Source organism: Drosophila pseudoobscura, chromosome X (genome assembly GCF_009870125.1).
Source record: "Drosophila pseudoobscura strain MV-25-SWS-2005 chromosome X, UCI_Dpse_MV25, whole genome shotgun sequence".
In the NCBI taxonomy this organism is placed as follows: domain Eukaryota; kingdom Metazoa; phylum Arthropoda; class Insecta; order Diptera; family Drosophilidae; genus Drosophila; species Drosophila pseudoobscura.
This window is the reverse complement of record NC_046683.1, coordinates 17013364-17035434: the sequence shown is the minus strand read 5'-3', so window position 1 is coordinate 17035434 and position 22071 is coordinate 17013364. Positions and strand designations below refer to the sequence as shown.

At 46.9% G+C, this 22071-nt stretch overlaps 4 protein-coding genes across 5 annotated transcripts in view; 1 reads left to right on the top strand and 3 right to left on the bottom strand.

Moving 5' to 3' along the window:
* The window catches only part of Nadsyn (NAD synthetase), a 32457-nt gene extending 32045 nt beyond the window's left edge, over positions 1-412 (bottom strand). Inside the window, exon 1 of the mRNA XM_001354557.4 lies at positions 211-412. The gene's annotated coding sequence lies outside the window, so the exon portion shown is untranslated. The remainder of the gene's footprint in view (positions 1-210) is intronic.
* Positions 413-749: 337 nt separating this feature from the next.
* On the bottom strand, positions 750-3841 carry Mrgn1 (Mahogunin ring finger 1). The gene is made up of 3 exons (XM_001354559.4): positions 2388-3841; positions 1335-2326; positions 750-1267 (listed from the first exon to the last, which is right to left on the bottom strand). Exons 1-3 carry the CDS (start codon positions 3653-3655, stop codon positions 1098-1100), a joined length of 2430 nt encoding a protein of 809 aa, XP_001354595.2. The 5' UTR covers positions 3656-3841; the 3' UTR covers positions 750-1097.
* A 42-nt stretch (positions 3842-3883) lies between these two features.
* On the top strand, positions 3884-8613 carry mus101 (mutagen-sensitive 101). Its single transcript, XM_001354560.4, has one exon. The coding sequence runs from the start codon at positions 4020-4022 to the stop codon at positions 8313-8315; it is 4296 nt and encodes a 1431-aa protein (XP_001354596.3). The 5' UTR covers positions 3884-4019; the 3' UTR covers positions 8316-8613.
* A 2586-nt stretch (positions 8614-11199) lies between these two features.
* On the bottom strand, positions 11200-21816 carry g (adaptor-related protein complex 3, delta 1 subunit-like garnet). Of its 2 annotated transcripts, none has more exons than XM_015186007.2 (13): positions 21515-21816; positions 19623-19718; positions 18405-18533; positions 17036-17176; positions 16835-16964; positions 16623-16762; positions 16190-16263; positions 13958-14106; positions 13222-13898; positions 12508-13150; positions 12286-12447; positions 12087-12219; positions 11200-12027 (listed from the first exon to the last, which is right to left on the bottom strand). In XM_015186007.2, the coding sequence occupies exons 1-13, from the start codon at positions 21608-21610 to the stop codon at positions 11415-11417; spliced, it is 3183 nt and encodes a 1060-aa protein (XP_015041493.2). In that variant the 5' UTR covers positions 21611-21816; the 3' UTR covers positions 11200-11414. The 2 variants fall into 2 exon arrangements, with proteins under 2 accessions (XP_015041493.2, XP_001354597.3); XM_001354561.4 differs by lacking the exon at positions 16190-16263 and adding an exon at positions 14929-15002.
* Between the last annotated feature and the right edge of the window lie 255 nt (positions 21817-22071).

Sequence of the window (22071 nt, the reverse complement as noted above, 5' to 3'; positions counted from 1 at the left end):
CTTCATAAAAGGTGGTAGGGGGCTGCTGCTGGGTAAATAAATAATTCAGACCACAAAAAATCAATTACGCACTTGTCCGGCAATCGGCAGAAACGCACATACCATTAAACAACCCAAAAAAAAAACAAGACTAGCAGGACCCTTGACCGGACGACACGTGAGTGGGGGGGTAGGTAGTACTGGACACTGAGATTTGGTAACTGTACATACCTTAGCACCGAACCACAACCCGCTCAAACTTGTGCACAATTCAAGCTGAAGTCGTTATATTTCATTAACTCTGATTGAAATGTTTAAATATTAGCGAAAGTAAACAAAATGTTGCCCAATTGTGACCTCTAGTGATGGCAGCGCGAACTTTCGATGGTCATGCATGCCGGGCAAAAAGCTAACTCCTATGACACTATAGTTATCGATAGAAGTTAAGCTTATTTAACTATTTATTTTAACAAAAATAATTAGTAGAACAATATTTGTTTAGTCTGGACTGAAATAATGTCCAGCGCAAAGTGTCGATAGTAAAGCCATTTGGCAAAAAGCTAACAAGCATGACACAAGTTTCATAGCTCTAATCGATAGAAAATTGTGTTTAATTAATAATTAAACCCCTTAAATATTATAAGGAAATTCTCTGGGCAAACTCTTAAATCAATTACACAATCATTTTGGAATATGTTGGACTTGGGTATAATCGACTAACCAGCTGGAAGCAGTCCCATCACTAAAAACTAAAAACGATTTGTTATCAATTTTGGAATGTTGTGCCCGAAGCACAATTTATTATTGTTTGTATTGTTGTAATATACCCAAGCCATTAATCTACATTAATTAAACTACATACACATGCATGCTAGACATATGTGGGTTAGTGTACGGGTAAGTGTGTTTGTGTGTGTGTCTGTCTATATACTGGTTAAGTGTCCCTCCTGGTTGCTGCCGACTCATCATTCTTCCTTCTTCCTATTCCCCTTCTCCGGCTCTTCCTCCTACTCGTCGCCAGCGTTCGTTCGATTTAACTAAAAATTACAATACTACAGAAATAAATAAGGATAAACAAGCGTTTAGATATAAAACCAAAATTGAGTTTTGGTTTTGCCTCAGACATTGACTGCATTCTGCAGAGCTGTCTTATCGTCCACAATGATGTTGGCCGCCGTTGTGGTTGGATTCGAGCTAAGCAATTGCTTTGTCGATGAGCTGGATGAGTAGCTATCACTGGAGCTGCGTGTGGATGCCGAATTGCCGCTAATCGGACTATCCAGCATATCTGAAACGGGTTGAGAAATCATTTAAAGGGGTACCGTTTCCGTTATGCAAAGAGGAGGAAATCCTACCTGGCAGGGAGCTAACATTGTTGGACTTCAAGTCAACAACTGCGCCCGAGCCGGAGCCCACCATGTTGCCCACCGAGGTGGATTTCTTATGTAGATTCTTCTTCATTGCACTGCTAAAGCCCACCACCACACTGGTCGGGGTGGTGCCTCCCCCGACGCCACCGCCACGGCTGCCACCACTTGCATTGCCGCCGCCTGCTCCTCCGCACAGCGGGTCACCGCTTTTAGCCCGCTCTCGCTCCTTCTCCGTGGGACAGAGTGGACTTAGTATCGAGTTCTGCGTATCCTCGGGCGTATAGTAGTCCGAATCATCAGCCGCCGGTTCAGCGGAGCTACCAGCCGTACCACTGCCACCGCTGCTGCTCGTTAGCTCGGGCCTGGGCTTGGCTCGCTTGAGCGAGGCACCGCTCTTCTTGCTGCTCGTCTCATCGCTGGCCACTCCACTATCGCCACCTGCTCCCGAGATGCTGCCGCTGCCGCCCTTCTTGTCCGCATCGTCCGCCTCCAGGCAGGCCACAACCTGCTTGAGTGACTTGTTCGAGCGGTTCCTGCTCTTGCTGCCCGGCGATAGCAATGGCGAAAGCTTCTCGTTCTCGCTGTCCACATCGTCATCGGTGCCAGCAGATGCATCACCTCCCGATCCAGTCCCTGTCCCTGCTCCTCTGGCTGTGGGGTACTTACGCTCATTCACAATCTGCAGCTTGTCCTGCTTGGCCTCCTCCTGCACCAGTGTGGTGGGTGTGGTAGAAGTGGCCGTGGCCGAGGTCTTTTTGGGATCGCTTTCGATCTCCACCACAGAGGTGCCGCCAACTGTTTGGGGGGTGGTGATGGTCCCCACCTCGCTGGTCGAAGTGCACGTTGAGGCATTCTTCTTGATCTTGGGACGACGCGTGCTGTTGGACTTCACTGGCGAGGTGGCCTTGATGTCGCTGCTGGTCATTGTGGAGGCGGCCACAGTGGCCGCGGTGTCTGTAATGTCATGCTCGCTTGTCCTGCAAAATAAAAGGAGGATTAAACAGTCGTTTCTTGAGGCGGAATGGCTCTGACTCTCACCTGGCCCTGGCCACATACTGTGGTGGCCCATTGAGTGCCTCAATTAGCGAAACGGGGACGTATCCCGGTGGCACATCCACGGGCGCCGCATCCCCGCCAGCCGATGTCGGGGTATTCTGATGCAGCACATGAGTGCTGATGCCCTTCTGCACGGCCCGTATCTGCAGCAGAGCCCGGAACGGAGCCCGACAGATGGGACAATTGTTGGCCTGATAGCGCAACGAATCCGCGCACGAGTTGCACAAACAGAGATGGCGACAGGGCAGGATGAGGGTGTCCCGGGTCTCGCTCATGCATATGACACACTCGCTGCCATGATCGTCGATATCCTCGTCAATGGAGGACTTGTTAACTGCCTTGTTCTCAATGCCATAGATCTCCTGCAGCAGATAACACAACCCATCGACAAAGATCTTCTGCTTGAGGGCCCGCAGCACATAGCTGTTCGTCTCCGGGTGATGGTCGATCACACAGATGGTCGTGTGCGACTGGCGGCACTCGTCGTTGCCTTCCTCCACCACACAGTGTATGGCCACGGGATACTGCTCTCGGCCTGAATTGTAAATGAAATCATCTTCTGGTATCACTTGGGGATTGAACACATGCCCCGGCTGCGAGAAGCTCTGATTGATGCCCTTGTCAAAGTGATACGTCTCCGAGGTGAGGCCCTCGCGAGCCACCAAGGTCACGCCGCTGGGACTGACCTCCTCGCTGGCAAAATAGTACACGGTGATCGCACACTTGGCGTCCGAATCGAAGGTGAACTCAATGTTGTAGCAGCAGGGCGGCGGCGGGGCCACAGAGTCCGAACTGCCGCCGCCCAGGCCCATGGAGCAGAGGACATTCCCGTCGACATCCTCAATGGTTACATTCGTCTTGTCTAAATCATCCAGGATCTCTATCGGCTTGGGTTTCTCCTTTATGGGGCTGGCGGCGGCATCCACACAGTCCGGTTTCTTGTCATTTGGCACACGAACAAAACGCACAGACTCCTTGCGGATGTTGACCAGACTCTTTAGGGTCTTGGTTGGCTCATTCGCCTGGGGCGGGGGATAGGGGAAAGCCGTGGGTCGATTGCCCAGGAAATTCAAATCCGCATTCTCACCAAACAGATACGATTCCGGTTGGGGCGTGTCGAAGCGCTCGCCGCCCATTATGAAGTGAGTGCCAAAGAAGTTGCCCATTCGAGGCGGATATTTGTAGGCATTGTTGGGTATCTGGTCTGCTTCCTCGACCGCCGCGTTCTGCCTGCTCACAAAGTTGCCCATTTATGAGGGAGGATGTTGGGTTGGCTTGGCTTTTCACTAAACTGTAGCCCGTATAGACTGTCTTTATGTTGATTTTATTGTTTGTTCCCAAACTATTTTTCTTTTCCTTTGCTTTCCTTTCCTCAATATTGCGATTACAGAGCAACAAAGTGCGATAACACAGAGTATCGTGTAGCCCTGCACTTATCGATAGCACTATCGGCTGAGTGTTTGGTGTTGTATCAGGCAGTGTTTTTCCACTATTGCAGTCAAAGCGACCCTGCCTTGAAGGGCAACAACAAACGGGCGCCAAAATAGCGTATGTGAAAACGTTGCGAAAAACAAAAACAATTATTTAATACCAGAAGTGAACGCAACGAGCAAAATGACGATGAGCCTGGATGAGTCCATCTGCGCGTATTTTGTGAACAACCTGAAATCCAGCGACAGCAATGAGCCGGACACCCTCGAGCAGTTCACGACGGCACTGGAGCTGATGGGCCAGCAGCTGGCCGAGACCCAGATACGCCAGATCAAGCCCAGCGAGGGCTATCCCCTGATAGCAGCCGGCAATCTAACCAAAAAGGATGTCTTCGTGCTGGCCCAATTTGATGGCGATTTCTTTCAGCAACTGCAAATGACCAAGGCCCTGATACTGGGTCCGCCCTGCCTGGTGTCGTGCCTGAGGCACAACGAGCCCATACCGCTGGGCAGCAGTGCCATCTACACGACGGCCATGCGGGATCTGCTGGTCTCTGCCACCGGCATCACACCGCAAAAGAAGGAGGAGCTGAGCAAACTGATCAAATGGATGGGCGGCGTATACTTCCAGAGCTTCGGCCACCGCACCACCCACCTCATCTCAAACACCATCAAGTCCAACAAATATGAGCAGGCCACGCTGAACGGTGTCCCCGTGATGCACGTCGATTGGGTGCAGTACGTCTGGGATCAGAGTCGCAAGCGGCAAAAGGAGAGCATTCGAGCCATAGATCCAGACTTTGACAAGTACCGCCTGCCCACGTTCTTTGGGGCGAACATCACGTGCAGCGGTCTCGATGTGGCGCGCAAGGATCAGGTCATGCGTCTGGTCAATGATAATGGTGGGATCTACCATCGCGCCTTTCGCTCTCAGGTGGTGGATATCGTGATCACCGAGCAGTCCAAGACGGACACCGAAAAGTACAAGGCGGCCATACGCTTCAAGAAGGATGTCCTGCTGCCCGAATGGATATTCGATAGCCACAGTCGTGGGTATGCCTTGCCCACCAAAAACTACGAGGTGCGCGCCGGCAAGAAGGTCTCCACGCCCACCAAGAGCAGCAGCAGTCGTCACTCGGCGGCATGCACGGGGCCGGGCGACCAGACCCAGCTGTCGGATTTGTCCAGGATTAGCTTTGTCTCTGGCTCCCGTCGCATGTGCAGCGACATGACCACCGTGAATGAGACGCTGAGCAGCCTGGCCGCCAGCTCCCCAGCCAAGGATCTCCTGAAGCAGGCCACAACCAGCAGCAGCGGTAGCAGTCGGAACTACCAGCAAGTTCTGGCCGAGATCTGTCCGCGTCAGGCCAAAAAGGCAGGGCCCCTCCTCGATGGCTGTTGCGTTTACCTCAGCGGCTTTCGCACGGAGGAGCGCGAGAAGCTCAATCGTGTCCTGAACACATGCGGTGCCACACGCTACGATGAGGCCAACGAGGGCATATCCCACATTATTGTCGGCCAACTGGACGACACCGAGTACCGGCAATGGGAGCGAGATGGCCTCATGGGCACCGTTCATGTAGTGCGCCTGGACTGGCTGCTGGAGAGCATACGCTTTGGTCGTCTGGTCAACGAAGTGGTGCATCGGGTCTCCTTGCCGCAGACCCGAGAGCCAGATGTGGCCTCACCCGCCAGCAAACGTACACTGCGATCGATGAACCACAGCTTCAAGCAGCCGCAGCTGCCCATCAAGAAGAAGCTATTCGAAGGGGAACCGGAACCAGAGGAGGAGAAGCCCCAGGATATGGACGTGGAGCTGCTTAATCAGTATTCGCAGGACCAAGAGCCAGTGGCACAGCTGCCGCCCACAGCTGCGGCCAATCCAGAAGTGAGCATGCTCCTCAATCCGGCAGCAAGTTCCACTCAAATGGAGGTTCGTCCGGCCCTCGCTGCTCCTCTCAGCAGACGCCTATCAGCGGTGGCTGGAGCCCTGCCCCTGCCAGATCTCAGTGCCAGCACTTTGTCCATAGACTTTGATAAACTGGACTACTTCACTGGCGTCTCTGTCTACGTGCACAAGGACTCCTTCAACACGGAGTTCTACACCCAAATGCTGAGCGAATGCGAGGCTGCCCAGGGTCTCCTGGTCCCTGCCAGCTTCTCCGATGAGGTGGACTATGCCATTGTTAGCTTTGAGGTGACCTTCGAGCCGGACAGTCTGCCCATACGAGCGCGTCACGTGGTCACCGAACTGTTCCTCGAGAGCTGCATGAAACAGAACAAGCTCCTGCCCGCCGAATACTATCACCTGCCAGTGCCGTCCGCAGCCAGCCGAGAGCCGCTCACGGGCATGACCATTGTGGTGTCCATCTATGCGGGTCTGGAGCGGGACTTTATCAATTCGGTGGCCACACTACTGGGCGCTTCGGTCAACAAGACGTTCATCAAGAAGGAGAAACCCCTACTGGTGTGTCCCACAGCCGAGGGCTCCAAGTATGAGGGGGCCATCAAGTGGCACTATCCGGTGGTCACGTCCGCCTGGCTGGTGCAGTGCGCCCAGGCGGGTGAGAAGCTCCCATATGTCGATCATTTGGTGGGCAAGAGTCAAGCCGATTTTCCCTTGATTTCCCCGCGATTGAAAGAAAGCAATTTGCGTACACCACGTCGCCAAGGGTCGGAAACGGATCAGCAACAGCAGTCAGCCATGTCCAGTGTGGCTCGGGAAGAGGCTGAAAATCAGCCAGAAGCTATCCCCGTTCCCGTTACCGCTCCCCCTCCAGTCGTACCAGTAGGTCCTGCTCCAGAGCTAACGCCGCTGCGCAATCGTCGCGTCTCGGAGCTGGCGGGTGTTCGGCGCGGCAGCAGCAGCGGTTCCCCATCCCCTCCCGACTCGCCACGCACCCCCATCAACCAGGTGTACAGCCAGGGGTACAATTTCGACTTTTTGGAGGAGTTTGTCGAACGCCTGGACACGGACGAAGGCAAGGAGTGTGTGCGCCAGATCATACGCGAGATGCGGGAGAACCAAACGCCCGAACTGGAGCGCATTCGCAGGCAGGCCTGTACGCCGGTGAGCCACCAAAATCGACGACCGGCCCCGGGCATACCCGAGTTCTGCTTGACGCCAGAGTTTAAGCAGCGGATGGCCGATGATTTTGAGCGACGCTGGCGCCTGCCCACGCAGGCGATCCAGCCGGACACACCCATATCGGTGATCAGGAAGCGGGTGATGCGGATAACCTGCGAGACGCTGGGCATTGACTACGACGACGACGTGGAGGAGGACCATCCACCGCCGATCCAGAAGAATCAAAAGCTAAACTTTGATAGGAGGTCCCCGAAGACACCCAAAGCCACAACAAAGCCGAAACCCCCAAGTCCAGCCAAGAAGACACCGCCACGGGTGTCTGTGTCGCTGCTTAGTGGCTCCGCATCGGGATCCCCCTTCGTGCCAAGCACTCAGAGTCCTGGAGGCGTGGGAGCGGCCGAGAGCACCATTAATTTTGACAAAATTAGCTTTGAGGAGACAACCACAGCGGGGGCGGCGGCGACGGCAATAGAGCCCCTCAACCGCCACAACTCTCCGGACGTCAAGCAGATCACGGACTACCTGAAGAACTGCGAGAGCCGGCGGAACAGCCTAAAGCGCAACCACGACAGTCACCTGGAGTCCGCCGAGAGCGAGGTGCAGTTTGTGCAGCCCTTCGAGTCCGAGGGCTTTGCTTTGGGCACCGAGGACATGGTGGACTGGCGCGATCCAGCCGAATTCAATGCGGCCAAGAGGCGTTCCTCGGGCTCGCCACGAATGCAGCATGCGGGCACACCCTGCTTCAGCATCTCCTGCGGCGACGACGATGAGAAGCGAGCCGAGCTGATTGACCGCATACAGCAGTTGGGCGGCAAGCTGTGCGACAATCTCGTCAACTACGACGACGCCTGCACGCATTTGCTCTGCGAGCGGCCGAATCGGGGCGAGAAAATGCTGGCCTGCATAGCTGCTGGGAAGTGGGTCCTCAATATCCAGTATATAGAACAGTGCCATGCCCGGGGCCACTTTCTGGACGAGGCCCAGCACGAGTGGGGCAATCCGCGCGCCCTCAATCTGCCCACTCTGGCCCCCGAAGAGGATGTGATTGCTGTGGCCGCACACCGTTGGCGCACGGAACTGAGTGTCTCTGGCGGTGGCGCCTACTCCGAGCATCGTGTTATACTCAGCCTTCATGAGCGCAGTGGGGCGGCCATACGGAATGTGCTGCGTGCTGGCGGGGCCTGCATTTTAGAGCCGCGCTCTCCGTTTGCCCAAGATCCGCTGGTCGCCACAGCCACCGATTGTTTTGTGGACATCAAGAAGGCCCCGCTGGCGCCCAGGGACTTGGCCCATTTGCAGCACTGCGGGGTGCGCATCTTCACCCAATTGGCCATCAACTACTATCTGATGCATGGTCGGGAAGCCAATCTGGAGAAATATGTGGTCAAGTAGACTTTGAACTGAAACTGGAACTGATCGTATCGTACTCTTTAGCTTACAGTATATTCTTTTGCCAAATTGTTCTATCTATTTAAACACTACTTCATCACGTTTGTTATATCTCGTTCATGTTTCTAAAAGAAAGGAAAATCTGTCGGAATCAGCGGAGCTTTATGCCACGAATCAATTGATTTGATACGATGTAAATGCTATGGAAAATACCCTTGAAGTCAGCAAAATATTTCTTTTTTTCTAAATTTGTTATAACTTTGAAAAGCATTATTAAACCAATCAAAACAAAACACTTTAATTGATGTATAGTCAAAGAAAAAAGTCGAAACGAACCAATTTTTTAGATATATTACTTTTTTTATCTATTATTTGACCTATTTTCAATGAAGAACGTCAATCCGAACCTATCTTTTAGATGTATTTTATACTATAAGATCCTATTTTATAAGCTCAATGAATGCGGATTGCGCTCCACAGAGTGCTACAGTTTCTGGCATTTGTGTTTGATGGAGGAGCCTGGAGGAGGGAGGCCAAGTGTGGCTTGTCTCTGTGGCAGATGAGATGTTGTTCTTGTTGGTTAAGAACATAGTGATATTTAATCAAAAGAGCTCACATGAACTAGGGACTGCGCAAGAGAGCAAATGGTGTGGAATGGGAAAAACTAGACGTAACGAAACGGTGCCGGAAAGAAATCCTCGATAATGAAGAGTATGAATGAATCCCCTTAGAGATCATGGGATGTCCTTGAAAAGCAACAGTGATTTTGAGGTATAGTCAGTTTTTCCACACTCACGGCAGAAATGCAGAGTAGTCGGGTGAGCCAACGAAAAGGCGCATGACAGAAGCCCCTTAAGACTGGAAAAATCTGTCAAAGAAAGAAATTCCAAAGTAGCCTTTAATTTCAACCTGTTAAGGAAGATGCGATGGTTCTCAATATAAGATTTGGCATCGTATACAAATTTCCGAAGCCTAACTTGGTATCTAATAATTTTATTCAAAACATATGTGAAAGAACCTCCTTAAAAGGAGCTCCTCCAGGTATCTTCCACATGCATCACATATTATAAGCACTGGATATTTGGATGGAATGAAATTCACTCTTGGACACCCCCTCTAAGGCAGGGTGAACCACGCGATCGTTGAGTGTGTAACCCAATTGGACCACGGCCACCACAGCTTGTGGCTCCGCTGAGGGGCCCGCCTTCTCGTACAATGCCCCATGGATTTTGGGAATAATTTGTTTAATGATGAGGGCAGAACACTACATACCTTCTCGACGGGTATTGACTCTATGAAATGGTCTGGCACATCGGCTATGTTCAGCACATCCGCTCCCGACAAATGAGCGGGAATTGCTTCAGTCAGCAAGCGCTTAACTATGTCTACCATGAAGCTACCTTGCTCATGTTTAAGCGCAAGTTCCTTTTCCAGACTCTCCAGCTGCCTGGCGGTTGGCAGGACCTTCGTATTTTTTAAACAAAGGGCCACCAAGTCCACGGGCTTGGGTGACCAGTGGACTAAGTAGTGGACAAATAATGGCCACAAGCGGATGGTACAAATGAGAAAATAATGCACAATTATTACCATTTGATTTCGAGGCGAGCATTAATTTCAACAATTTAATGGCGAATTGTTTGGTTGAGTAAAAGCCAGGAATTACTAAGGCTTAAAATGTACTTGTCCTGACATCAAAAATCAAAATCGATCGGCGCTGTTCTATGTTCTGGCTATAAGTATTCGTTGATTTCAATTTGAGTTTAGTCCAACATATTTAAAGCATTGGCGAATATCATAAATATGCTTTAGAAATAGCTACCTGTTAATGTTCTTTTCCTTTCGCTTAAAGTTCAAAGTGCTCCTGGATATTAAATAATCCAATGCCTATAGAGTCTTCTGATACGAGTTCCCTTAGAATTACAGAATCCTAGGATCAGTTGTACACAAATTGCATTTAAAGTTGGCTAATAGAAATGTATACACACACCGCAATACTGCCGGAATACTGTGAATTATTTCTGTTGCTCCGAAAGATGTCATTTGGAATCATAAATCGAATGATCGAATGGACTTTAGGAACAGGTTTAAACCTTGATCCGTGCCGATAAGCAAGCCGTTCAATGGTTGGACCCGGTTGCACTTCATTAATGCCATCGGAATCATCTGGGAATTCGAGCGCATGACAATGTGTCCATAGCACCAATCAGCAATTTCGGATGAGCGCTATATTCAATGTCTGAATATCAAATTGAATTGTACTTTGCATTTATTTAACGTTTTTATATATATATATTATTTATTTATGTATATACGTGTGTGTGTGTGTGTGTGTGTAGCATGTATATATTTATAATTTCACATAGCTTCCTTCTGTTCCGATTTAATTGTTATGTTTTTAAATAGCAGTTACTTTTAAATTTGATTCATACGTTCTTTATATATAGTACGTTTCTACATGTCCTTTTTGTTTATACAATCCATGCAAGTTATGTTTTCTTTTGTTCTTGTTCTATATGTGTGTGTGTGTTTTTTTGTGTTTTGTTAAAAAAAGTCTCTTTTTTATATCTATATAAATTTGTATGATTTTGTTTTTTTTTTGTTGGGGTATGGAATCGCATGCTCTAGGCTACAAATTCATCAAAAATAGATAGTACACGTAGTATAGTTGATCGTTTTTCTCTCAGTTTTTCAGTTTCTTGTTTTTAATTGTTTCATGTTGTTTTGTTTTGCTTTTAAGCCGCTAATTGGCAGACTGGCGGCTCTTTCTTTTGTTTTTAAAATTACATTTCTATATAATCAAGTTTTTTTTTATATATTTATAAGGTTTCATTTCTTATATATGGTTTTTTGTATTTATATAGATTTTCCAATGTTTTGTTCAATGTTGGTTTTTGTTTTTGTTTTTATATCGCAGCGATAATTTGTTCAGTTTTTTTTTTTGTTTGTTTAGGAGGCATTTGCTTGTTTAGTTTTAAACAAAAAATGGGAAGAAAAAGTGAGAATAAAGTAGAAAAAAAATCATGGAATACAGGAGATACATATATGTATATAATAATTATAATAATAATAATAATAATAATAATGGAACTTAGATCTTACAAATTAAAAAATCTCTTTGCTGGGCGTTGAGATTCCCAGTGGCTGTTCATAGTCGGCTGCCGAAACGGACGCGGACGCGGTTGCTGATTCTGATTCTTCCTTCTTTTCCTTTCGTCGCGATTTCTCCTTTTTATGTTTTTTCTTGTGCGTCTTGGACGCCACTAGCGTGCTGGCATCATCCTCTACATCGATTATGCTGCCGCTAGCTGCTGTTGCCTCTTCCGCCACTGACGCTGCTGCCTCCTTGTTTTTCTCCTTGTTCCTCTTCTTTTTATGCTGTTTGTGATGCTCCTCGGTTGTTGCATCTGGAAGGACAGTTGATGAAGTGTTGAGGCTGTTGTTGGAGGCATTGGCGTTGGCGTTGGGGGTGGCGGTGGCGGCAGGAGCATGCCTGGGACTGGGCGTGGGTGTATCGGCATCGATTAGATCGACGACCACTGGCTGAGTATGCGCCTTGCGCTCTCGCTTGTGCTCCCTCGTCTTGTCCTTGTCCTTTTTCTTTTCCTTCTTGGAGGTGCTGTTCGTGGCTGGTTCCGCTGGCACCTTGAGATTCTCTTTGCCCTCCTTGGACTTTTTGGACGCTGATCTGCTGGCCGCAGGCGCCTCAAAGTCCGCTCTGAAAACGACAACCGATATAAGTTTACTCCTCTAAGGTTTCCAATACAAAACACTCACATATCCAGTTCAATATCTAAAGCTCTATGTGGATCATTGGGATCGTATTTGCCGTCTTTATCCTCGCTGTCTGAAAGCGACACGCCCTCGGGCATGTCCAGTGTGGTGTTGACAATGTGCAAGGGTTTTGGTTCTATCGGGAAAGCACCAAAAATAATTCTCAATTAGACCGGCCCCAAGGAGTTGAGCCTTCACTTACCTCCTTCCGATTCGGAGCTGCTGTTGTAGGCCACTTTGTTTTTTGCCTTTTTGCTCTTTTTACTCTTTTTATGCTTCTTTTTGCCATCTTTGCCGGCGCCGCCGCCTTGCAAGGCCGCCGCTGCCTGCTGATCCTGCAGATACTTGTCCGAACGCTTGGTCACTAAGAGCAAAACGAGAAGAGATAGAAAGGGTATTCAGATTCAGGGATCGGTCCACTTACCGCCCACACGTAGTGCCGCCACGCCATCCATGTCCAGTGGCAGCTCCGTTATGGGTATATCATCTATGTTGTCGTACTGATCCGCATTGGATGCCCCTGCTGCCGAGGCGGAAGCGTTCGTGGACTTTAGGTAATGCGGATTATTCGACTGCTCGATGAGGCGGGCCAGGCGCTGTCTCTCCATCTGTTCGGGCGTCAGTTCTAGGCTTTTGCGTCGCTTGCCCGCTCCACCGTGGCCGCCATCGTGGCCCATCGCTGTGCCCCCTCCCGCTTGGGAGGCACTCACAAACAGCTCCTCCTTGTCATGCTCGGAGGAGGAGCTGCTCGGATTGTCTTCCGGTGGCGGGGCATTGATCCATTCATCCAAATCGAGGCCATCTGGCAGCGGCACCTTTCGCTGTGCCTTGGGTGCCACTGGTATCAGTTCCCCAGCAAAAAGCAGCGTCATCTCCTGAACTATCTCTATGGCCAGCGGCGGTATGCCGCTTTCCGCTGTCTCCATGACCATGGCGGATTCATCTGTCGCCGTCAGCTGGGTGCGCAGCATTTCGATGAGCATGCAGGCAGAGCTGGCTCGCTCCTGAACCTCAATGTCGCTGGAGCCATTGAAGTGCTGCAGCTTGTCCAAGACATGGTCGCAGAGCTGCAAATGATTCGAGTGAGTTAGTGAGTTCCCACCAATCGAGGGAGCAAAGGAGAGCCTTCGACACTCACTCTAACAATGCCTGGTAGGTCCTGGAGCTCCAGGCATGTGGTGGCCAGGCGGGCAAACAACTTAATCACATTCTGCACATAGACACCCTGTATGTGCCCGGGCAGCTGTCGCGGACGCAGCAGTATGTTCAGCGTCCTCTCGGCATCCTCCAGCTCGCCGGCGAACTCGCCAACAATCCAGGCGGCCGCATAGAGTACCTCATACATGGAATTGCTCTGTGCCGACACAGTGAAGGTGTCCAGCAGATTGGTCATCTCGTTCACAGCAAACTGACGGACAACCGGCACACGTATGGCCACATCCAGCAGCTGCTCGGCAATCAGTCGGCCGTGCCGCGAGCCCGCCTCCAGTTGGATCAGTTCAACGAGGACGGTGAGATACCACTCGAAATTCGTCACATACAAATAGGAACTCTGGCCACAGATCTCGATCACCTTGTAGAGCAGCTCATCGCGATAGGCAGAGCCTTCGGCCCGCTCCATATGGCCGAGCAGACGTTTGACGATCTCCATGAGGTTCTTCTTGGAGACCATGCCATAGAGCAGATCCAAGGCGCGCAGCCGTATTGACTCATCCTTGTCGTCCAGGCAGGCCAATATTAGATCCTTGTGCGCCTGCACGCTCTTCGGATGGGTCTTCAGGATCTTGGACATGGCCAGCAGCCCCAGATATTTTACTATAAGCAAAGGGGAAAGGTATTTTAGGGCGGGTACTTTCGACGACTCAATTACGTACAATTCTGGTCCGAGTCCTCGATGAGTATGCGCAGCTTCTGGACACAGAGCTGTATGGAGGCACTGTGGTTGGGCATGCCACTGCTGATGCTGATGAGGACTGCTATCACCGTGTTGATGCATTCATACAAAAGACTCATGGCCGAGGTGCTGTTGATTCGATTTGTGGTTGTGGTTGTGGTTGGGGTTTGTTTTTGTTTTTTGTTTGTTTTTGTGGTTTCATTTCGTTTGGGTTTGATTGGTTTTTCGGTTTGTTTTTGGTTGGTTTTTGGTGAAAAGAAGAATTTTGTATTAAAGAGTAAGCAGCGTTTAAAGCGTATCAAAATTGCACTTCTACAACGACAACAGTAGCAGCAAAAATTGCAATATGGCAATAGCGACAGCAAATCAACGACAATCAATCTACAGACAAAATATATGTGGTACATATAACATTTTAAGCCAGCAGCAAAGGCAAAACACATTAAAAAAAAAAACATAGAAGAAACAGAGCATAGAGCAGCATAAGCAATAGAAGCAGCAATCTTTATTTTTTTTATTTTTTATTTGTTTTTTTTTTTGTTTTGCTTCTGCTTTAACACACACACACACAGACATCTGTTTTGTTTTCTTTCTTGGGTTCGGGTTCTCTCAAATGGAAAAGTGCTCGGAGGCAAGCAAACAAAATCAAAACACAAAATAGACCAGGATGTAGTTGTAGTTGGGGGATATTTGCTAAAGATACGAGTTATATGTACACATATGCATTTAAGTAGAGGAACGACGGACATAAGAAGCCAGAATCAAATAATCATTCAATCAATCATCGAGAGAAGGAGAGAGTGACAGAGCAGCGTTCGTTCATCTTTCTTTCTTCTTTTATTTTTCTTTTTTTTTTGGTTTGCATTCGCCTTTCCATATATATATTTTTAGTTTTTTATTTTTAATTTTTGGTTTTTTGTTTTTTGTTTTGGAATGAATTAAGAGACTTGCCTATGAATTAGATTTGTGAGTGGTTCTATTAATTTCTTTCCTAGCCGGGGTTCTAAGGGAGTTAAAGCGCCAAACTGCAAATGCAAAGAGAAAAAAGAAACAAGCAACAAATTATAATTTTACATACAATCAAAAAACACAGTACAGAGTTCCTTATTCTTCACAACTAAAACTAGAACTAAAACTAGACAAATCTAGAATCTATCAAACTAAAACCTAAAACCTATAAGCCTATAAATAAGGAAATCATAAGCAAATCACTAAAAGGGGTTTTCCCCCATTTAAAACCTGTCTCAAAAGTATATAGTTTTCTTTTTCATATCACTTCCGTATGTCCTTTCCAGTTCTCATGATGATGCAGAAAACTCGTATGATCTGTACTTGGAGGGGCCTTAGCCTTGGGTTTCTTAGCAAAATAAATACATAATGATTGGTGGGTAAATCAAGCAAATGAAGCCGAAAAGTTATGTATAAGAGGTGGCTGATGTGAATAGCAGTGAATTAGTTTTGAGATGTTTTCCAAACAGTTTTTGATAGATAATCGCAAGTGTGACCCAAAGATATTAGAACACATCAAAAACTTGAAGATTTTAAAGAGAATGAGACTCCAAGCTGTTTGTTGTTGCTTCCTTTCGACCCATCAGAATCAGCACAGCTCTAGGGTCCCTCCTCTCTCGGCTCCGGGAGGGTTCTGTCATCGGTTTGTTCTATAATCTCGACTTTGATTTATGATACTGATCGGATACTTTCCATTGAGCTCATTAACGTGGGTGAAACATCTTTTGGTGCTTTTAACAAATGTACGTTCATGTGTGGGGTGTGTTGTGTGGGTGTGGGGTGTTTCATCGTAAATTTCGAATAATTCAATACAAATATACATAAAACTTAACAATAATAATCAATCACGACGCTCATGTGGGTGTGTGTGTGTGATATGGATGCTGGGAGCAATTGTAATCGATGAGAGACAATCAATGAAGGGAGAGAGGCCAGAGCCTCTGCCCTTGCAGTAATTGCACCTTCAAATCATAGGAGATACGAAATGAAAACCAACACTAAATTCAGTTTAGCAACAACTGTGTGGCCTTCGTTTAAACAAGATATAAACCAACTAAAAAACAATAAACTAAATTGGAAATATATAGTAAAATGCGTAAGGAGTAACTCAAAGCGCGTGCTGGTTTTATTTTCTGGATTTGTCGTTTTGTTTGTTTGTTTTTTTTTTTTTCAGATAAATAAATAAAAGCGCGCCGATAAAAACCTGGAAATAATTTCGATTAGGGGCTGAGTCAATTTGCGTCCCAGCGCCGGTTCAATAGTCGTGAGGCTCGCGAACTAAAATTCATTTGAATTTGTATTTTTGATTGTATTTTTGTATACATACATATATATATATATATTTCATTTTGTTAATTGGTTTTGGTTTGTATTTTTATTTGGTGTTTGGAGTAGGCAGTTGGAGGGGGAGCAGAGGGAAGGAGGAGGAGTAGTTTTAGTGTTAATTAAACTTGTTTTCGTTCAGACAAGAGTTCATTTGTATATTTTAAGGACATGGCAGAATGTCCATGGATAGAAATAGAATATATATGGAATACCAAATGATAAATCTCTTGTGAATTGGTGGGGGGGAAAGATACATAATCGGGGGCGGGGGAGAGGGAGCGGGAGGAGTTGTGGTTTAAAACGACGCTCACCAGCTTTATGATCTTGATCAGCATCCAATTGTTGGTCGAGGTGGTCATCAGCTTGAAGAAGATTGGCGCCAAAGGTAAATAGTTTTTTGGATTCTTACGCGCTAATTCACAAATGACATTCACGGCAGCGGATTGAACACCTGCAAAACCGAAAACACAACACCATTATAAAGAGGATCACGACTGAATGGATTCGTTTTTAAATTCTGAACCTGGATCGGGGTCTTCCAGTTTCTCTTTGAGTTTTGGAAAGGCAGGTCTCAGTGCTTCGGGATAGCGTAGAAATACTTTATACATCATTAGGACGGCTTTCATGCGCAGATAGGGTTTCGTAGAGCTCATCTAAAGGAGGAAAATAAATTGAATAAACGTAGAGTGGTTTCTCTTTGTTGATTGCTGCACCGCCTCCTTACCAGTGTCATAATATCATTGGCCAGATCGCGGGACAAATCGGGCGATATGAAACAACTTAGGCCGCTTAACGCCACACCAGCATCATACTGATTCTGTGAATTGAGATCCTTGCGTATCATGTTCGTCGTCAGCATGAGCAGCTATAAGAAGTGATGGCGCATTATTTGTAGCAGTATTTCGAATCAGGAATCAGGGTATAACTATTTCGGATTAGGACTAGAAATCGTCTCATAACTATTTCTAGATCTGTGATCTAGAACATTCCTTGAAGGAACTTCTTTAAATCTTCAAGAAAGGCCTTTACCTTCCTACTCTTCTGGTGTGATTTGACATTGATTTGCTGTTCAAATTTCCCATAAGCGAACGGAAAATGGAAACCAGTAGAAACCACTATCTACGGCGACTGTCTAACATTTCTTATAATGAATAAAAACTTTTCTTAATCAGTTATTAGTGTCTTGATTAGATACTAGTATCTTGATTAATGATACGGGTGGACTCTTAGCCAGGAACATCAACAATTGCTGATTTTGGATTGCTAAATTTGAACGCGGACACAGGAGCATTGAGGATTCTGGCAGCTACAACTGCAAAACCCTTCCCAAGAGGGTGCGGTAATGCTACAACCACGTTAGAGCACATCACAATGACTGATCTGATTGTGGTACTAGCTTAACACTATCCCTTAAACCTTTACCGGGATTGAATGAAGTGTTTATCCCTTTTTGGGGGAGACTCGCTAGGAGCCCGTCCCAAACCGGCCCCGTCGTGAGACCTGATGTCAGCAGTTATCCTAGCCGTAAGCTGGGACATCCTTCTGGGACATATTGTGGACATTTCTGAAACGTCGAGGCCAAGTGTTGTAGTATTTTTCTACTGGGAGCTGGACACAGAGCAGAACAGGTTTTCCACGGTCTCCTCCTCTTTCTCGTCTCTACAGCTATGGCTGAAATCATTGTAGGGGGCACCCAGTCTGCGGCGCTGTACCTTTTTCTGATGAGCTTGCAGAGCTCAGAAGTGCGCTTTCTAATTATGTTCGGCCATGTTTGCCGAGTTATGCGACATCGTGGCACTAATTGCCACGTGCTGTCTGTTAGGAGCTTGAATTGCTTCTCTACAGGCGCGCTTACAGGTGGCCACAAGCATTGGAATATCCTCCCTGTCCTGGAGAAGCCAAGACTTCCCGGTAGATGCCAGGAAATTTCTTAGAAATTTGTTTTGTTTTACAATAACATTCAATGTACGGTAATACCCTTGGGTAATTTCTTCCGACTAAATATCTCACGTGCCGTGGATGCCACTCGGCACAAACTCTCTCTCTCTGCCTGGGTCACGTATCCTCATCCTTCATTGAACACATCGCCTTACCTCGCTGTCGGGATGAAAGCATTGACTGGCTGCCAGATAGCCGATACGCTTGCAGGTGAAACGTGACGAGCTCATCACCTCGATGATGTTGAAGCCTGCCCAGGAGATGTCGTAGCCCAGCATTTGTATCTGTCGAGTGCAAATCAATAAATATTAACATTTTTCTATTTATCTTTTTTATACAGAATGGGAGTGGGGGTGCGTGTGCGTGTGTGTGTTTAAGAATATGCTCAAGGACTCGTTAGCGTAGAAATCTGTCTCCCACACCCAACCATCACCCTCTCCCTCTCCCTCTCCCTCTCTCTCTCTCTCTCTCTCCCTCTCTCTCTCTCTCGTGGGGGAACATCAGTGGCTTCCTGTATTGCTGGCTTGTTAGTTTTTGCCAACTTTTTTCTACAACCATTGTTCACCCTTCACCACCTCATTCTCCTTTTGATACCCTTGATGACCGGCGCGGAGTAGTCGAAGTTCCATTCACTAGAACTCTAAGCACCACACAAATCTCTTATCTGCATTTTGCAAATTGTTTCTTCTTGATCATGTCCCCAGATTTGTGCCCAAGTTGTTTCAAATAAATAATCAATCTGCAAAAGGGTATCAAAGCAGTCGGGCATCGAGAGGAGCACTTTCTTCCTTGCTTGTAAGTATTGCAGTTGTTTTGCTATTCCCTCCCTCCCCCCTCCCACCCCTTTCCCCCCAGTATTTGTTCTCTTCTTCTAGGCTTTGTTTTTTGTTTTTTATTGTTCTTCCACCTATTCGCTCGCTTGTTTCTCGCACGGCAATACCCTTCAAGAGGAGGGCATGATAATTTAACACAAATAAATCTCAACTGAATAGCTTTAACATTTCTTATTGCTACCAATTTTTTGTATACAGATTAATTAACTGTTAATGAAACAGTTTGCTGTAACCAGAATATTTGCAATATAGGCCTACGTGAGCCTTCCAGGGTACGCGAACTTCGAAGCCTTTCTTGTGAGGACTTGCATGCAAGGGCCCCCCCATGGGCCCCTGTCCCTTCCCCTGCCCTCTGCCTCATGGCCGGGAGTGCATTGTGCCTGCTGGCAATTTTGTAGCAAAATTCAAGTGCAGAATGGATGGTCCTTGAATGGGGCCCAGGCTTAGACATTATGCGAGGGCATTCTTCTTGGCTAATTCCACACTCGAACGAGAAGGGCTCTTGAATCGCCCTTTGGTAGGTGGGCTGGGAGGACTTACGTAGGTTAGCTTGGCCACGGCATTGCATTTGACGCTGATATTGTCCTGTCGCAGCTCCTGTTTGATCTCCTCAATGCATGTCGATATGTATTTGGCCTGCAATAGAAAAAAGTACATATATTTAATATAATATATTGTACACCGAATAAATGTGCAAGACAGCAAAATAAAACCGAAATATATTCTTGGGGGCTATCAGTGCAACCCCCTCAATACCACCCCAAACACACACACACACACACACACACACACATGAATTAATACAAATACCAAGGCATAAATCAGCAATTTGTGAATTTCTTCTCCCTCTCCCTCTCTCTCTCTTTCTAGCATGACGACGACGTGGAATCAGAAAATAAGAATGAAAGACTAAATTCAGGGGACCGAACCTTTTGATACCCTTTAAGATCGATCGTTGGATTCTCTGCTCTACTTTACCCTTATGTAATACTCTATTCTACGTGATACTGCAATTCATTACGTTTTTAAAGACTTTTTTCTGCCAATTGGACACGTCAAAAAGATGGGCGAGCCTCGGTTTACAATGAAAAAAGCTGGAGCTCAGTATTTTGAATAAATGGGTATGGGCCTGTAAAGAAGACACCTCTCCCCTTCATTTGGATACAGAGAACTCGCAGTTTTTATGGGAATTACAGGTGCTTTCCCAGCTACAAATACACAATACATCGTACTCGTGTTTCCGCACTCCGTACTCGTGTTTCCTTAGTCTCCTCGTATACCCAAAAAGCCACATCTTTAAATCATCTGCCAAATACCAGGCACTGTTCATGGAATTCCTGAATGCTGTTGTGCGTTCTTTGTAACGATTGGCCAAGGAGTGATCCTGGGCACCAAAGTTTTCATAGCCATACAGATGGATATTATAGAATTTCGATTGTATTCGACTGTAAGAAATCATTTGAATGGGCCTATCTTTGGCAATCTTTTCCGATCTTCCTGTTCTGCGAGGCAAAGAACTCATCTAAATCATAATACTTTCTCTCTCTCTCTCTCTTTTGAAGGGTATAATATGAAATTAATGGGAAGGCCAAAGAGGCCAACAAAACAAATGCAAAATCTGCGAGTACAAATAGACAAAAAGTTGCTTTGAGGCCCGTCTTATTCCTGCTCTGGATAAATCATGGGTCCCTCTCACTACGCCCCAATTTGAACATTGTTGGCGTCATCGAGAGAAAGAAAAAACGGGAGAAAGAGGAAAAGAGACCATACACCATACGTGAGTGCATTGCAATAAGTTCAACCAGAGAGAGAGAGAGAGATGGAGAGAGCTTAAGGAACAGTTAGTGGATCCATCAGAGAGACTATCTATCCTGACGGGGGAAAGGCAAAGCAAAGAGAAAACATGCACACAAGCAGAACAAATTCAAACATCTGTGCGAGAGGGGGGCCACAGCACAGCTGATAAGGACCAAGAGCAAAGCTCTCTCTAGGGGAATTTACATGGGTAAATATTTGATAAAACGTGCGCCGTCAGGCCTACCATCATTCAACCTCCTTTTCCACCCATCAGCCAAGGCAGGCCAGTGCTGCCGTGAAGGGAAATTGGTCTGAAATTGACATAAAAGCATTAGGGCCTAAGCGAAATGCCGCTAATTGAGTGGCGGGAGTTGTTGTGGGGGGCAAAGAGAGACTATGTATGTTCTTTTCCTTTTGCATTGTTGGCAGATGCCAACGCACACACATACACAATGAGACATACAACAAACACGCACACGTACGCGACTCTTACAAACTCTAACAAAATTCCCTTAATGCAAACGAAATTTGTCAGCCAATTAGCAAGTTGTAATTAGAGGACTCCGGATTATGTGCGCGGAGTGGGAGTGGGTGCACTCAAGCACTGGAGCAGTAACAACAAACCCAGGGCTTACCTCATTATCCTTGTTGTTCCTTATGCCGCGCACCAGATCTGTTAAGTTTTTATCAAACATACGCTCAAAATTTCCCTTCACTTTTTTTAATGCCATATTCGTGGTGTGCTGCTATCGTTTGGTTGCAATTTTAGCTGTATTGTGGGGCCAGCAGCAGACACTGATTTTATTATATATATATTCGCAATTCTGTCACCGGCAGCACACTTCTTCCGTCTTTTTCTGTTTTGTTTTCTTTTTTCTGCACTTGCAAACAGTGTGATTTTATCACAGGATTTATCGATAAGATATACGGTCTGACCCTCAGAAATATACCGAAAATACGTCTCAGCTTCAAAATATACCGTAATATATTAGTGTATTCAAGTACTCAACGATTTCAATATTCGTTTGAATATCTAGCTAGGACCCTCACACTGAACACGTAATTTTATGCAATTGACGAATCATTTTCCTACAAGGCTGGCTACTTTTAAGTTCTCATCTTGGAATCTTCTCATCTTTATTGGATTTTTTATAACATAAGGTTGAAACAAGGTCAAAACTCAATTCAGATT